Source organism: Haliaeetus albicilla, chromosome 2 (genome assembly GCF_947461875.1).
Source record: "Haliaeetus albicilla chromosome 2, bHalAlb1.1, whole genome shotgun sequence".
In the NCBI taxonomy this organism is placed as follows: domain Eukaryota; kingdom Metazoa; phylum Chordata; class Aves; order Accipitriformes; family Accipitridae; genus Haliaeetus; species Haliaeetus albicilla.
Window position 1 is genome coordinate 52,275,698 of NC_091484.1, and position 16,338 is coordinate 52,292,035.

General features: G+C 37.5%; 1 protein-coding gene across 1 annotated transcript in view; it reads left to right on the top strand.

Moving 5' to 3' along the window:
* Positions 1 to 16,338, top strand: part of COL28A1 (collagen type XXVIII alpha 1 chain) — a 72,975-nt gene that overhangs the window by 17,608 nt on the left and 39,029 nt on the right. The window contains exons 12-20 of the mRNA XM_069774577.1: positions 5,403 to 5,471; positions 6,987 to 7,055; positions 8,289 to 8,357; positions 9,298 to 9,366; positions 10,976 to 11,044; positions 11,737 to 11,805; positions 13,167 to 13,235; positions 14,202 to 14,273; positions 16,230 to 16,298. Of these exons, the coding sequence (XP_069630678.1) occupies positions 5,403 to 5,471; positions 6,987 to 7,055; positions 8,289 to 8,357; positions 9,298 to 9,366; positions 10,976 to 11,044; positions 11,737 to 11,805; positions 13,167 to 13,235; positions 14,202 to 14,273; positions 16,230 to 16,298 (624 nt within the window). The remainder of the gene's footprint in view (positions 1 to 5,402; positions 5,472 to 6,986; positions 7,056 to 8,288; positions 8,358 to 9,297; positions 9,367 to 10,975; positions 11,045 to 11,736; positions 11,806 to 13,166; positions 13,236 to 14,201; positions 14,274 to 16,229; positions 16,299 to 16,338) is intronic.

Genomic DNA, 16,338 nt, shown 5'->3' on the forward strand with positions numbered 1-16,338 from the left:
AGACAGTGAGTTAACAAAGTTCAACGGTAAATGTGACAGTGGTTTAACAAGATTCAATGGCAAAGTACACCTGAGTATTTACTGCACAGAGGACAGAGATGAAACTGTCAGGGAGACCCTCCTGTTGAGTCATGAGGTTCAGAAAGGACCCCCTTGCATTCTAAACTCCTTCTCAGTGGGGAGTTTAGGTGTGGCTGGATCCAGACTTAGTCCCAGACTTGGTCAAGGGTTTATATCTAAAGGATTATATATGCACAATCAAACCTTTATATCACTTAGCTAAGAGTTCAAAGTTTCAGCACGCTTATTCCCAATTCACTTACTGAGTATCTGACGCAACAAGGATTCTCTCAACCTCAAGGAGTAACCCTGAGAGGCGTCCCTACTCAAGGGGAGATCCTGGCGTGCAGCCCACTGCCGTGCAAGAGAGCCCAGCGGGCCCTGGGCTGTCCACTATTTATGGAGTAAGATGATTGATTTATAGTCATAGTTGTATACCAGCCATATTTCAGTTGGCGCATGCTCAACTAGCCCTCAGCTATTGTGTTGTTATCTGTCTTCCCCGAATCCACTTTGAGCGGGATGCAGCCATCATGACCAGACCCATCCATTATGATCACCACTGGTGGTTATCACTTGAGCAGGGTTACGGGAAATAAAGGTCGGGTTTGGGGTTGGGGGACCATACCATCACAATTTTCAACATGCATACATCTATTAATTTATGCAAAATAGTAGGTATTATTTTGTCTGTTTTCATTAATTTATTAAAAAATGCTTAACTAATATTTATTTTTAAAAAACCCCAACAACATATTCAATACAATAGCACCAGTAAGGTTCCATAAGGGTGTTTATAGTCAAAGTAATTTTGAAAATGTGTTTGTTAGTGAGGGGAATAATCACGACTTTTTGCAAATTTCAGTGGACAATTTACAAACAGAATGATATGGTTACAGACTGGGGCATAAAATCAGGAAGTGGGCATGACCTGTGTTCCACTCATAAAGAACTGATGAACAGGGAGTACTTATGGGTATCATTTCAGAAGTGACACTGGGTTTGTTTGCTTAAACTCTTAGACCAGCTACTAGAAATAAAGTACACATTCTAGAAACCATGATATATTCATGGAAACACTGTAAACAACACATTCTTAAAAGCCACTGCTATAGTAAGAACCTCTCTGGAAAATTTCATATGCATAGTAAGATTCTGAATTAGAGTCTCAAGTTGTATGAACAGACATATATTCAAACTTTTAAAGAAACAGTTAAGTTTGAATGTGGGTATTCAAAGCAGTTATTCCTGTAAAAACATCTTGGCATAGTCCTGTGAAAAATCCATCATTGCATATTTCCCTGGAAATGTGTCCCAGAATGAACTGCTAAGGGATGCTGCTGCTTTTCTGATGACTTATAAATTCTTTCCTTACTTATGTAGCAAGTTACATCTTTCCCAGGAGGCTGAAAAAATCCAATTTCCCTGTAAAGAAGTATAGTTCCTAGGTACCTCAACTAGCTTAGAAATACAAAATAACAATAATATCTGTTAAAATATCTATACCTAGTTGCACTGTTGTTGCCAATGTTTACTTTAAAGATAAAATCATTATATTTGAAAGATTATTTTTTACTATGGCTTAATCATTATGGCATTATAGACTGAGATACAGAGTCTTTATGTTCCTTACAGGATGTATGTGCTTTCTTAAAAGTAAAGAAATTATTTATATTGGCACTAGCTGGTACTCATCATAACATTACAAACTATTTTGGGGGAGGGTAGACTGTTGAGTATGTTCCAAGCTTAAAAGGGTACAGTTTTAATATGCAAAAAATATTAAGTTCAGATCAAGTGTAATTTTCCTTCCCTTTGCTCTAGCTGATATTAGATGCCACCTGAAGGAAAATCCCAGTAGGGCGAAAAAAAACAATTTGAGCAGAGTGTTAGATAAAGAAAATAATTACAAAGAAGCTACTTTGAAAAGCAGAGTTTTCCTTCTACATGTAGAGATAATGATATTATTGCCAGCACTTTATGGTTTTAATAAATTCCACATTACGTGTAGCACGAAGACCATAGAATATGAAAGCCAGGCTTACTAATAGCCATATGAAGTTGGAAATATACAGTCTTTAAAACAGATTGAATAGTTTAAGTTTCTAAGTTTTACATGTTGTCTGGTAGAAGGTGGGGTTTCTTTCTCCATTAATATTCAGGCATCCTCTGCTATCAGTGAGAAAACATTCAACAGAACAAAATTTTCATGCTACCCTACATGCTTTTTATCACAGGGGCTGTTTACACTGCCTACACCAGTACCTACTAGTACAGCTGCTGTGAGACAGATTACGTGACACCAGTCATTGGAAAGAAAACTGTGTAATGTTTTTGTCATGGTTAAAAAAAGAGCTTTTGGGAAAACATTATCCTCAGTAGGACTCCCATCTGCATTCAATGCAGCACATATGTTAGCATAGCTCTATCCTATGGGTGAACTTGCAAAGGAGCAAATGATTTGCAATAGGAAGCATGCCTCAGAGTTACTGTCCTTGGGAGGTTCTGGCAGGGGCTGTCAGAAGTAGATACAAAACACAATGTCCGTTTCGATGACAGGACAAAAAACTTGGAAGATGCTTTCCAAACTCAACAAAGAGGTTTGGTTTATTGTTTCAACTGAGAGATAAGCCTCTATTTATCAAACGTCATTTTTCAGAATGGAACAAGTTCCTACACCATTTCAGAGGTTTAGTTTTGACAAATGGAGCCAATGTGCTTAGTGGCATTTGCTGTGCCCAGAGTAGCCTGCTTACAGATAGTGGTGCTACATGCTGTTGAATTACTATTTTTTTTATCTGATAGGGGTTTTTTACTACATTTTCAACTTCGCATATCTTTTGCATTCATTCTGTGGAGCATGCTAGTACGTCATGGCACAACAGAGATCCCAGACTGCCTTCTCCGTGAAAGAAATGAGGACGGTGAATTTGAACAGCTCATATTTAGCATACTGCCTGGCCTTACAGCAGCCTGTGCCTATTTCTTTCTCACTGAGGCAACTCTTCCTTGAAGTGGGGAAGTCTATCCCTAACTAGACTGTCTCCAGGCCCTGAAGCTACATGGAGCTGTATCTGTTAATGTAGCTTGTCAAATGGAGAGCTATTGAAGTAAGAGTTGGTCGTGAGGTAAGGGAGCCTATAGACTGAAAGGCAAAGATTCTTGGGTGCCAGGCTGGTGTGCTTGGCTTAACATTCTTCCAGAACCCATGCCTTGTGCATCTTGACCAGCTTTGCAAGGAGCACAGCTGTGGCTAAAAGTGGCAGAAGTATCTCTGTCCTTGAGGGAGCGTCCATGCATGGAAATTTGCTTCAAAACTTTCTACTGAAACTTTAATACAACAGTTTTACTTGTATAGCTCCCATGGGTATGATTTTGCCCTGGAAGCACGGGGCTGTGTGTGTGTAACTACAGCACTGTGGCTTTGCTGATACCATTCTGCCAGTGCATTTCTACATACTGATGCATAATCAGAAGCTGAACTTCCATTGATGCTTAGATACTTGTGATCTGTTGGCATGAATGAAATTCAGTAGCCTAAATTACTACCATTGGAAATGAAATGGAGGCTTCTAAGTCTCTAAAACCCTTCTGAAAATGTTGCTTTTAGTATATATTATTTTCTAAAGAAATAGTATAAAATGTTTTCTTACATATTCCCCCTATTTCTTGTCTAAACAGAATCAGCCCCAAAAGCCCTGAAATTCAGCTAACTGTTGGCTTAGAAGAAAACAGTACTTAAAACAGAGTTTGTAAAGAGAATTAAAGAGGAGACAAAGTACGAGCTTTGGTTGTATTATTCTTGGCCTTCCCTAAATTTCCTGCTGATGGGAAACACTTAATAAAAATTATTTTTGATCAGCTGATTTTAAAAGGACAGTTTGTTCAATGCCAAATTAATCCCATTGAGGAACTGGAAGTCTACAAGATAGGCTATTTGAGGAATTTTTGTTGTTGTTGTTGTTGGTTTTTGATCAGTTTCAAAACAAACACAGGAGGAAAAAAAAATCTATGAACCAAAAAGGTCAGTTTCTAATTGGCTTTATGTCAATAAGAATTGCATCATTTATGATAATCTAGATACACATCAACCAAGTTGTGACTCTCGGCCAAAGGCTTCATGAAAATATTATTAGGAAACCCAAACAATAAGGTCTACCTAGGAATACAGTAAACTTCTTTGCTATATTCTGTATTTTGGCAACAGCCACATGCACGAAATCCACATTAAAGCAATTTCAGTGTTGCTAATACCCTACTAGTGTGCTATGTGGAGATACACGTGCTATTCTGCTGAGTTATACCAGCTTTCTCTGATTTTTCTCTGCCTTTTAAGGCTTACCTCCTATTGATGCTGTATTAATTTATTAGATTATGAAGGTGTGCTATAAAATCTTGTATTTTGAATAAGCATTAAACTTCATAGCTGCTCTTCAAATTATCATATTTTCCCATAATGGAATGAATTTAAGACTAGGCATCAAGTTCCACTTTATTCTAGGTTTAAAGCTGCAGTAGTAGCACTCCAAGTGCATAGTTAATAGAAATTAAGCTTCAAGGATGATCTGTTTATTTATTTTCACTGCATATTCCCATTCTTGCATTTTAGCTTCATCCTTCGACAGATTACAGACTGGTAGATTTCTGGAGAAATATCTGGCTTTGAAGTTTTTTTTTACACTTCCATTGACGTCTCAAGTGCAAAAATCTCATTAAAAGGTTTCAGAACTCAGCATATAAAATTTTGTGGTATACACAAAATTTCAACCCCCCAAATACAAATACCTCCCCAGAAAATACACACATTTTGATAAAAAGCCTTTTTAATAATCATGTGGCTACGTTGGCTTTGTTAGAAACATATTAAACACGCAAGAGAATTAGGACCTGCAGTTAAAGATAGCAGTAGGAACAACAGTTGTGATACGCAGTTTTGCTATGGGAAGAACCTTGAGTGCAATGTTTAAAGCATAAACACTGCTTAATTTCCAAACGCCCATGTTTCTAGCAAGAAAAAAGCTGAGGAAGCACGAAATTATTGGATAAAGTCAGGACCAAAGATATGACAAAGAATAAATATATATTTTCTCTTTCCTGATGCGTATGAATGAATGGCTTTATAACATTATTATTTATCCCAGCAACTTGTATGGCCAGGTTATTGACCCTGCTCCTAATCTGAACATCTATCTTTAAGACAGGTGTGGTTTTGTTTTGGTTTGGTTTTTTACTTTAAAAACATATTTCTATAGCCCTAAATGAGGCTGTGGAAAGACACTTTGGTGGAATTTGGATAAGGTTCCTTTTTCATTAATACTTCCTTTCCATTTTGTTTCCTTTAGGGAGAGCAAGGCCCTTTAGGTCCCTATGGTCCTCCAGGACTCCCTGGTGTTGGAGAACCAGGACCCAAGGTAACTCCCAGTCATATGTCTGTTAAAGTGCTAACTGTGGGCAATCATTTTGTGGATGAAAGTTCTCGCCTGCTGTTTTATCAAACTCAAACTCTTATCATTTAAATGTAAAACTGATGCAATATTGACAGGCTTTTTTATTTGCATAGGATGGAGATAACAGACCTGCTTTCCAGCAACCCTTAAGTTTTTATTATGATCCCACTGATAAAATGGAAGTCAGAAATAATGCCATTTAAATAGGGGTTAAATATGTGAGATCATTTTCAAGCACTAGCAGATGCTTGCACTAATGAGTAAACCATACTTCAAGTCATAGAAATACATCTCAGTCACTGTGATACACAGTCAAGTGACAGATTTGCCTTGTTATTTCTTCACTGGGGAACAGGTATTCTTATAGGTTATAAAATTCTCTCTCTCATGCAGCATTTCATTCCTCCATCTTATTTTATTGCAAAAGACTAGAAGGTGGAATCCAGTCTTGCTGATTTGGAAAAGTCATGTCTGCCTATGCTGGCCAGCCAGATCTCCTTTTGGAAAACTGCAAAAGCATCTACGTAGGAAACATGACTACTTGGTTTATTAGAGTTTTGTCAGAGACCTACAGCTCAGACTCTAACAGGAAATCTAAATTGTGCAGAACTGGATCTCACCATAGTTCTTCTTGCTTCTAAGTCTTTGGTGTTGCTTTATGCCACTTTTTTCCCTATTTTTTGGAGCCGAGGGCCAGTGTCTAAAATACCTGCACTTTTTTTGCTCTTACTGCTCTAATGTGTACCTTCATTGAACTCCTGCATATTTTCTGTGCAGTGGGGCAGACCCCAGAACATAGAGAGGGTTTATATATCTCAGAAACTAGTAATTTGCCATGTAAAAGGAACAACACTGGGTCATTCCAGAAGGGAAGGTAGTTTATGGAGAAGGAATGTCACTCCCGGTCTCTGTACTGCTCTGGGGAGAGATAAAAATCCTCTGTGCTCTTATCCTTGAAGCACATAGTCCTCAGTATACTGGAGGAATTGTGAAGATTATGACACCTCATAAATAGAAGATACAGAAACTATGCAGTTCCTGGCGTTCCTATGCAACCCCATATTCCACTGAAGCAGGCTTCAATTCCAGTGCCTAGATAGAGGCTATGGTGAGGATCCCTGAGCATTCGTCCGTCATGGTTGGGTTGTACTGCAACCAAATTTTGCCTGACTTCGCTCTGTCATCCCTGTCATCTCTCAGGTCCTGCACCTTTCAGTGGTTACCCCTATGCAAAGTGGTAACACCCCTTTGCTGTTGGCATGAGGGCTGGAATGCGATCTAGTTGTCCAAGTATTAATCGAAAGGTACTTTCAAATGTTTCTAAATTGTTATTTATGCTTTTTTTACATCAGGAGATATTACGCATTTGATTTCAGACCATTCTGGTGACATCGTTAAGTCATCTATATGTAAATGTTATGCTCTTCAAAAGCATCGAGTTGAATTAGGACTGAACTTTCTAATATTCTTTTTCACAAGGGTGCTCAAGGTCAAGAAGGTAAAATTGGATTACCAGGACCTCCTGGAATTGGTGAGCCAGGAATGCCTGTAAGTCAGTGATATATGCATAGGAAGTGGAAATATAATAAAATAAGTCTTAGTGTGTGTAATTTGATTGACAGCAGCTCTGTTGGCTACTGATTCCATAAACCACATTGTACCTAGTCTGATGCAGCAGTAGTGTGTCTGGCTGTGCCCGCCTGGTCTTGCGGCAGTAGTTGCATGTGGTTTGTCCAAGTAGGAGAATAAAGCCGTGTCCAAACAAATTTTGGGGAAATAAAAAATTGCTCGGTCCATGTGAGCAAGATTGCAGAATCCAGTTTTCAGAAAGACATGGAGTTGTATATAAAATAGCTGTACCCCTCCTTGTTTGAGTTGAGGATAATCTTTAAAAATTGTCTAAAATCCAATTTTAAGAAGATGAAAATCCAAGAGCTGAGACATTCCATGTGTAATTTGGATTGCATCAAAAACAAAGACCCAAATTATATGCTTTTAATTGTATCTTTAACTTCTGAATTACAGAACTTTACCAAGCTTTTCGTGACATTGAGTTAGTTCACTGGTTGCTTTTTCTTCCTGAAATGTATAAAATGTATGATTTTCTTGTGTATTTCATTAAAAATCTCAAAGAGATTGTTAATTAAGAAGCCAGAAATGTGGATGGGTGTTAAATTAATCCTAACAGTATTTTTGAAAGTCATTTTGTGGTTGTAAAAGACCATTTTTCTCAGAAAAAGACGTAGAAACATATTGCTTAATGAAGATCATCCTTAAAAACTTTTTATTAGCTTTAAATAATGAAAGATAGCTGAATTTTGTGGAAGAACAGAACGTATTACAAAAATAATTATTTCTGTACTTATTTAAAACAAAATTGGCATTCTCTAATTTTGTATATTTAACCTGCCATTTTGTATGAAAAAACCTATTAATGATTTTCATTATGAAAATCATAAAATTATATTAAATTATAGGGAATAAGTTTCACAATGGTAAATGTATTTATTATAAATTAATCTACAGGTTCATTTGAGTTTTAAGGGTACAATCTTTAGACATTAATTATGTAGTTCAGCATTATCTTATTCCAATCTAAATCCTCCAATTAAGGGCTGCTACACTTCATTTTAATTGTCTGGGCTCAGCCAGCTGTTATGGAAGCATTTTTACTTACCAGTGTCATAAGAGTTGCAAGAACCTATACTAGCAAGTTAGACAAAATGTCAATAAAAAATGGAATTGCTGATATGGTCTGAATATATTTTTCTTTTTTTACAGGGACCACGTGGCCCTGATGGTCTGCCAGGTGAGAAAGGTCCACCAGGAGAGGGCATTCAAGGCCAAAAGGTAGTCTTACTGAAATTTTTTTTTTAACATTATGGGCCAAATCTGCAGTAGTGTCTAAGTTATTTAAGGTAACTGATCATTCCACTGGTATAAAATGTCAGCTGATGGATCTTGGTCTTCTGAATCACTGTGCTCTCTGACTATCCTTCCAAGTTCAGAAACTCTATCAAGATAATAATTACAAAAAAGTTGTACAGTCCCTCTAACAGTAGTAAGTTAATGATTCTCTTATTTATGTGTTTAATAAGGTACCTTATTTTGGTAGCATTAATGAGATAAATTGTCTTCTGAAAGACTACTTAGCTATTTATGTTCTGCATTGGAAGAAAACATTCAGGAACTGTTTTCATTCTGTCTTACCATTCTGGGAAACTAAAAGATGGGTTGTATGAGTCTCTGTGGACAGTTGCCTCATTAAGGGCACTTGCTAGGTTAACATAAGTGAACATTTCTTTTTTAAAAATAAGTACAAACAAGCAAATATTTATGATTAAATCACAACTGGGCTTCCCATCAAAATGTATCTCTCTTTTTTAGTGGATTCAAGATTCTTTAGAGCCTTGAACTACTAAGCAAAGAAGATTTTTCTTCCTTTCATGGAAAAGATATTAGTTGTGTCCTTGCACCAAGTTCAGAACTGTTCTCTCTGACTAATGAACATACCATCACATTTTCAAAACGTAGCTTTCTTCTTCCTAGTATTTCATTTTCTCCTTTTGAAGTCCTGTGTTCAACAACACAATGAATGCAGATGAGCATGTTATTAATTGTAACTGAATCACTTTTCTGTAATACTGATAATTCCATTGACTATTTTTCTTGGGGTTTTTGTGAAGGAATACTTTTTTCCTCATTATCCTCATTGTGATGACCAGTTTGTCTAGGATGGTGTTCTTTATAAATTCCCAAATACAGTTACAAAACTGTCACATATTTCTAGGGTGAAAAAGGCTCTCAAGGTGTAGCTGGTCTTCCTGGACCTCAAGGTCAACACATCAAAGGTGACAAGGTGAGGCACAGAGTGTTTTTCTAATCTTATCTATAGTTAATTATATTTATAGTTAAATTAATAATGAATTATTCATACAATATCACAACAATACAAAGGTATGTTTTTATCTGGAATCTGAGGAACTATGCTACACTGTTCCATGCAGCTCCGTTGGCTGCACTCATCTATACAAGTAGCTGAGCCTGTTAATGTTAACCGAGAGCACGAAGGACTGTATTCTATGCAGCTGGGAGTATGAGGGAAGAAATGGGACTTCTTCCTCCTAAATTTTTTCAACATTGTATTTGAAATATTTAAAATTTTACTTAAATATTAAAATAAAATGTAAGAAAACCTTTGAGCCATCTAACCTAATGGACCTGGAACAGGCAAAGAAACACTCTGGCTTTTGAAATTTGTTAGCTTTTTGGTGCCCAGTACCCCAAAGAGGGATCCGGAACAATTTTAATTCCTGTGGCCTGATCAGATTACAGTCTGTATCTTGTGCATCACCAGAGAGCGGCTGATACAACAGGCCCAGGTGTCCTACAGAGCAGAGGCAATGATTCCAGATTTTCCTTCTCATGATTTAGTGTCATAGCCCTCCTCCTACTCCCAGTTGTTTTCCTTCCCTCCTGTCTCCATGCCTCCTGCTCTCCTCGTTGGCCCACACTCAGCTCCAGTGAGAGGAGAGGACAGCACTCCCATCCAAAGTCATTGACAGCTTAGTCAGCAAGGGGTGCTTTACGGGTGTAGGAAGTTTAATGTGAACTTACTCATCTCACTGTCCAGTCAAACGGCTCTCCAAAATCTTCAGAGCAACCTAGGTGGTGTGGTCTGATTTGGCCTGTCTGTGAGAGATATGCTTGGTGACCACCTGCCAGATCATCTTGCTCGAGGCCTTAGTTAGAAGAAGATTGGCTGTCTGTGCAGGAATAAGTCATCTTATTCCCATGTCTGTATAGGAAAAATGCAGTGATGGCCAGGACAGTAAGTGTTTGGGACCAGTATTTACTTATTCAGTAAATAAGTATTTCTGGCATAAGTGAAACTATTTTTTGTTTTCTAGGGACTGGTGTCACACATCGTTGACACCTTCATGGGTCTGTGCCACTTCCAATACCCACATGAACTCACCATATGCCTCTATTCCCCTAATTCCCTCTGCCATAATTCCTCTATTTGCTCCCCAAGTGCTGTACAATACCATTACAATACCATATGGCAAAGATTTTTCAAAAATACTCTCTAGCTGCTCTGTTTACACTTGCAAGTTTTTCTTCTCAGTGTTGTGCAAGAAACTGTGTGTATTTCCATGCAAGAAAATCTTTAAAATTAATCTCAGTATGTAAAGATAAGCTATGGATCCCTCAAATAATAAAGTTACAGCTGTGATCATCTAATATTATAAATGAGAGAGAGTTTGTAGGTAGGAAGGTGTATTATTTTTATTAGATCAGTTGCCATAGGCAGACTTTCAGGTATTCCAAACACATTTAACTCAAATAGAAGCAGCAAACTTCAAGATAATACAGCTTGGAGACTCTTGCTCTGCGTTTAGTTTAAATATGTTAATCAGCTGGCATGGACTATTGCAATTTAGCTCTCGGGAATACTTTTTGTATAGGGTGAACAAGGCCAAGTAGGACCACAGGGCCCACCTGGACCACCAGGAACAGGCTATCCAGGAAGCCGGGTAAGTGTACATTTTGAACATGTAACGAACATTTGCATGTAGTTTTTGTTTTATACTTTATCAGAGCTCTAATTTTGATGTGAAGACATTAAAAATCTCACAGTGATTTTTCATTTTAAAAAGTATCAAACTAGTCTTTAGGCAAAGCTTGTAAATGTAAGTGATTTCAACTGATCTGAATGGTCTTAGAATCAAGCAAACAGAAATTTGGTCTAATCTGCATAATAATTTTCATAGATGATAAATCAGATATATTGCTTGGATGATGACATATGGGTAAGAGTTTCACAAGGTAAGAATACAGCACTTCTGAATTTCAAGCCATTGAAGCTTGAACACAGCCTTTAACAAGTGGATACAGAAAAAACGAAACATCCCAAAAGATCTCTTGGGTTTTGTTTTTTTTGGAAAGAAGATAAAAGCTCATGCTTCCACCATACTATGCCAATGAATCAGGGCTTAGATGCAGATGCTGAGACACTTCCTCTTTGTTTTCTCCCTAAACAGTCATTACACTTGGATACATCAGTGAAATCCACAGGATAGTGACAAAGGAAAAATAAAATCAAGATCTCAGAACTAAGCCTGAGGACAGACAAGCAAATTGTTTTCTTTTAAAGATAAGATAGACACATGGTGAATTTCACACGTGGAAAAGTGTAATGCACTAACTCATTCATTTTGTTTTGTAGGGTATACAGGGTCCACAAGGAAACCCTGGGGCAAAAGGATCTAAAGGCTTGGGTCTGCCAGGTCCAAAGGTAATGATTCAGATATTATTGTTTAAAAATAGCACCAGCAAGAAACAACAAGCTACCTATCTTTGCCAGGCTTTTCAAGAGTGTGTTTGATGAGATGAAAATGTAACCCTTCACTGGAGATAACAATTTTGAATCTTTGAGGGAAAACCACCCACATTATCAAGGTGTTCCCCAAATGGAGCGTATGGCTTTTGCTTAGCATCAGCCCTTAACCTTTGTGAATGTGGGTTTTAGGCTCTAAATGAACACAAATTTATAAACAAAGTATCTTTCAGACGTGTTTATATCAAATGAGTTTGGTGCCACATACACATTGTGTTAAAGTAAAGCATTTTACCATGGTTTTGAGACTTGAGGCTGGTCCCACCATACCTTCAGCCTGTCCTTCAGCCTTCCATGGTCGTCATGAGAAAGAACCAAAACCAAAGACAGAAACACTAGTAGAGAAACAAAGAGCTTAAGTATACCTAGTAGCTGACATTGCACCACAGAAGGAAGGAAAGTAGGAAGAGAACAGGGAAGTGGGGTAAAGGATTACTGCTGTCAAAACCCAAGCCTCTAGCGATACAGTCTCAGATGAGCACCGTAAGAGGAGAAAAAGGGAATTGCTGAAATACCAAGGAGAGCAAGTGGAATGAACAGATGAACTGTAAAGCAGAAGTGTGCTTTGTAATCACTTTGATTTATAAAAGGGAGACATTAGTCGCTGTAGCAAAACCAGGGAGAAATACAATAATTTTCTTCTGGACATTACTTTGGGGTGTAAGTAGCAGTTACAGCAGGGTTGTTTAATATTACTGAAGGGAAAAATAGGTAGCTGTGAAACCTGTTATGTATGAGGACAGTTTTCCTAGCGTGAAAAAGTATTTTAAAATGCAAAATTGAAAAATGGAATTCCTACTTCTTTAACTGTTTTAGAACTACTGGAAGGAAGAACTGTGATGGTAAAACTTTCTCTTAAATAGAAGTTCTGTTTTTTCTTTATTTGGACTCACTTTTCATTCAGTGACCAAAGAGGTTTTGATATAGTGGTATAAAGTAAAAATTAAAATGTATTAAAACAAAAAGGAGAAAGTCGGAATGATTCATTTAGACTTTCTGCCCACTGCAAGGTTAAATAAAATAGATGCAGTCCTACAAGTTACTGGGGCTTTTTAAAGAACAGAATTTTCCACCTGAGAACTGCTTGGCTGAAAACTTGACCACTTAGAATCATAAAATCATAGAATATTTCAAGTTGGAAGGGACCCATAAGGATCATCAAGTCCACTTCTGTGTGTAAAGCAGTTAGTGAAATAGTGCAAGTAATGAATGAAGCTAAATTGTGTTCCTCTGTTAAACAAAAGACTTTTTGTTACTAGGGTCAAACAGGTGAACCCGGACAAAAAGGAGAACCAGGACTTCCAGGAACTGGCGTACGAGGACTTAAAGTGAGCCTATATTTATTTTTAACTGCTCCTTATAGGGTTTTCTAATTCTTTCACTAGTTGCTGATAAACTAAGATTTTTTTGGTATAAATTGACTATGATCAAAATAAGAAGGAATTTCAGTGACACGGTTTTAGCTTTTAAACTCAAAATACTGTGCTAGAGCTCCCACCCTCTCTCCTAAAATCATTACTGCAGCCATAACTGGAACAGAGTTTTCCCCCATCTTTTCTAAGCTAGTGAGGTATTTCCAAAGCCTGTTAGAAATGTTACTACCTCTGTTCCTCTGCAATGATTTGAAAAAAAACCAGTCTGTGTGACACTTAACGCTTTGACTTCAGCTGCCATTTTGAAGTTTGTATACTATGTCCATAATGATTTAATTAGGGCTTCCAAAATCTTTGAGTAAGATGACACAGACATCTTGGGTTTGGTGATTTTTCCCAGGACCATAGAAGAAGCACTTGGCAGAACTAGTTCCTATGGATAGTTTCCACTCTTTGTGACAAGTCTTAAAAGTAATGCCTAGACCAGTTTGTACAACCAGCGAGGTCTTAGTCTCGTCAACAACTCCATTTAGGCATGTTCAGCTAACCGTTCTTTAAGTCCCAGATGTTTGACTTTGCAAGTAAATTACATTTGTATCATATTGTTCTTGTGCACAGGATAACAAACAGCATTCAATCACATTTTTACTCACTGAATAAATGTAAATGTATTTAATACAAAACCAATATTTAAGAAGTAGGTGGAGAGCTTGGAAAGAAATTTAAAATACTTATTTTAGATTGTATGAGTAGAAAAAATTACTGGCTCTATAAAATATTTAACTTACTGGGAATAACAACCTTTATTTGAGCAAAAATATTGTATATCATTAATTAATATTTTAACACACTGTTAGATCCATTTTACACAATAAAGAATTTATTGAAGTATGCAGATATAATTATTTTTTCTTCTTTAAGGGAGATAGAGGTCCATCAGGACTCCCAGGAGAGAGAGGGGTAAAGGGAGATCCTGGGAAGCCAGCAACAAAGGTAAGGAAATATATTTTACCCCATGTAGAAGGTGTAGAGGAAAGAAAAACAAATCATAATTTGCAGGTATGCAATGGCAGGGAGTTCATCCTGGAAGAGGACATGTGCCAATACTTTTGCCAAAACTAGCCAGGGAAAAGGGACTAGGCTAGTTGAGATGTTTTCAACAAACTTTATTAACAGTGGCTACCATCTGAATCAGCAACTGATTTAGCTGCCCTGCCATTTGTGGGCTATTGACTACTGTTAAATTTCACAATCTTCTTGGAGAACAGATAGCTTGTGTCTTTAGCCTGTTCCTTACAGCCTGTTCAGATTTTTCCTGACACCCAGAAGTCATGCTCAAATTGATGTGACTTAGGGCAACTAGCAGGGTGGTGAGCTGTGGCTGAAACCTGTCAGCCTGCTACAGAAACTATCACAAACAGCTGAAACCAGGGCTGCTTGTTTCCAAGGGGAATTCTGAGATTTTAAGAGAAACTCTGCCACATTGGCAAAAAGAAACATAAATTCAAAGTGTGGGAAAGGAATTTAGAGGGGTGCAAAGCAGAAAGCCCAAAATAGTCAATTTAGAGTAAGTTAAATGGAAGCTTTTAATTTTACTCTTCCCAAATAGAATGAGCTGCTGAGTGAGCAAAACTCAGTGCTGCGGCTGATTGTTGAATTGCTGCTGAGAATCCAGGTGCCTCCAAACTCTGCTGCTGTGCAGCTCTTAAATGAGGGTAGCAGCTGGCCAATGTGTAGAAGTGATGAACTGAATGTGATTCAGAGTAAGCAAATCAGCATTTTTTTGGCTGCAGGACTTTAATCAGAAAATATCTGAATAGCTGTAATAAACATCTATTAAGAATGCAGCTTCACTTTTTTTTCATCTACAAGGGCAGTGCAAATACTAGTTTGACAAGCTACAGCCTGAGGCAGTAAGCCTTTCACTGTGGAAAAATAGATAGCATTTCTGTTGCTACTTAATTATTTTTAAAAATTTGAAATCACCCACTATATAGGTGCTCAAAAATGAAGATCCCAGTGTATCAGAAGCGAAACATCAGAATTAAGAGTAAATTTTGGGTTACAGTTGCAGGTGGCTTTTGTATTTGGGAATGCTGGGGTTTTTTTCTCTTGCATATTATCTTTATTCTGAGATCAACTTGGTGCTGTCACCTTCACTGTCACAATTCACTACAAGTGAAAATATTAGTACTGAGCAGCTACCTTGGGTATCTAGGACAGTGCAAAGAATAGCTTGATGCCTGCAGTGAGTAGCACAGTGGTGTTATGGCAGTTATTTGCAGGTGTGAAGCTGTCTCACAGAAGTGGGATCCAGACTGATGCCTATCAGCGGCAGGCACTGTAATGCCACTTCCATCAACAGCGCAAATCAGAAATGGATTTTTAAACTACATTTTGATCTACTTTTCACTCTCTGAATTACCTGCAGGCATTCTGATATACTAATCTGACTTACGTTACACATAAATATTTCACAGATAATGTTCCTTAATAGAATGTTTTACGTGGATTATTTGTGAATTATTTGAAGTAATGTTTCTGGCAAATATTGGAAGCCTGGATTGGCCTTTAGCTACAGAGTTGCCTAAAATTACTGCTTATTAAAAGTTGTTTTTCTTAGAACTGGTCAACCAAGACCTTTTCTGATAACTTTGCAAGCATTTCTCTTCCTACATATGAGTATATGCATGCAATTCTTCCTACAAAAAGATTGATGCAATTGCAAATGGCACTATTACAAATGTCTGTGAAAATAAGAACTATGAATGCAGGAAGGTGGAGCGGGTTTAAGAAGACAGAACACTTTATTTTTTGCAGGAAAAAAATTAACGAGATATTTACTGACATTTTTGGGAAAAGTGTTTATGCAAGCATTGCTTCTCATAAGTCTGTTGATTCAATAAAATTAGCTACATGAAAATTAATTAACCATCTAATCTCTATTAGGGGGAAAAGGGAGATCAAGGTCCAAGAGGCCCAGAAGGACCCCCTGGCAAAGGAAATGTAGGCCAAAAGGTATGGCTTGACATGCACACTGGAGAAATACTACAAACTT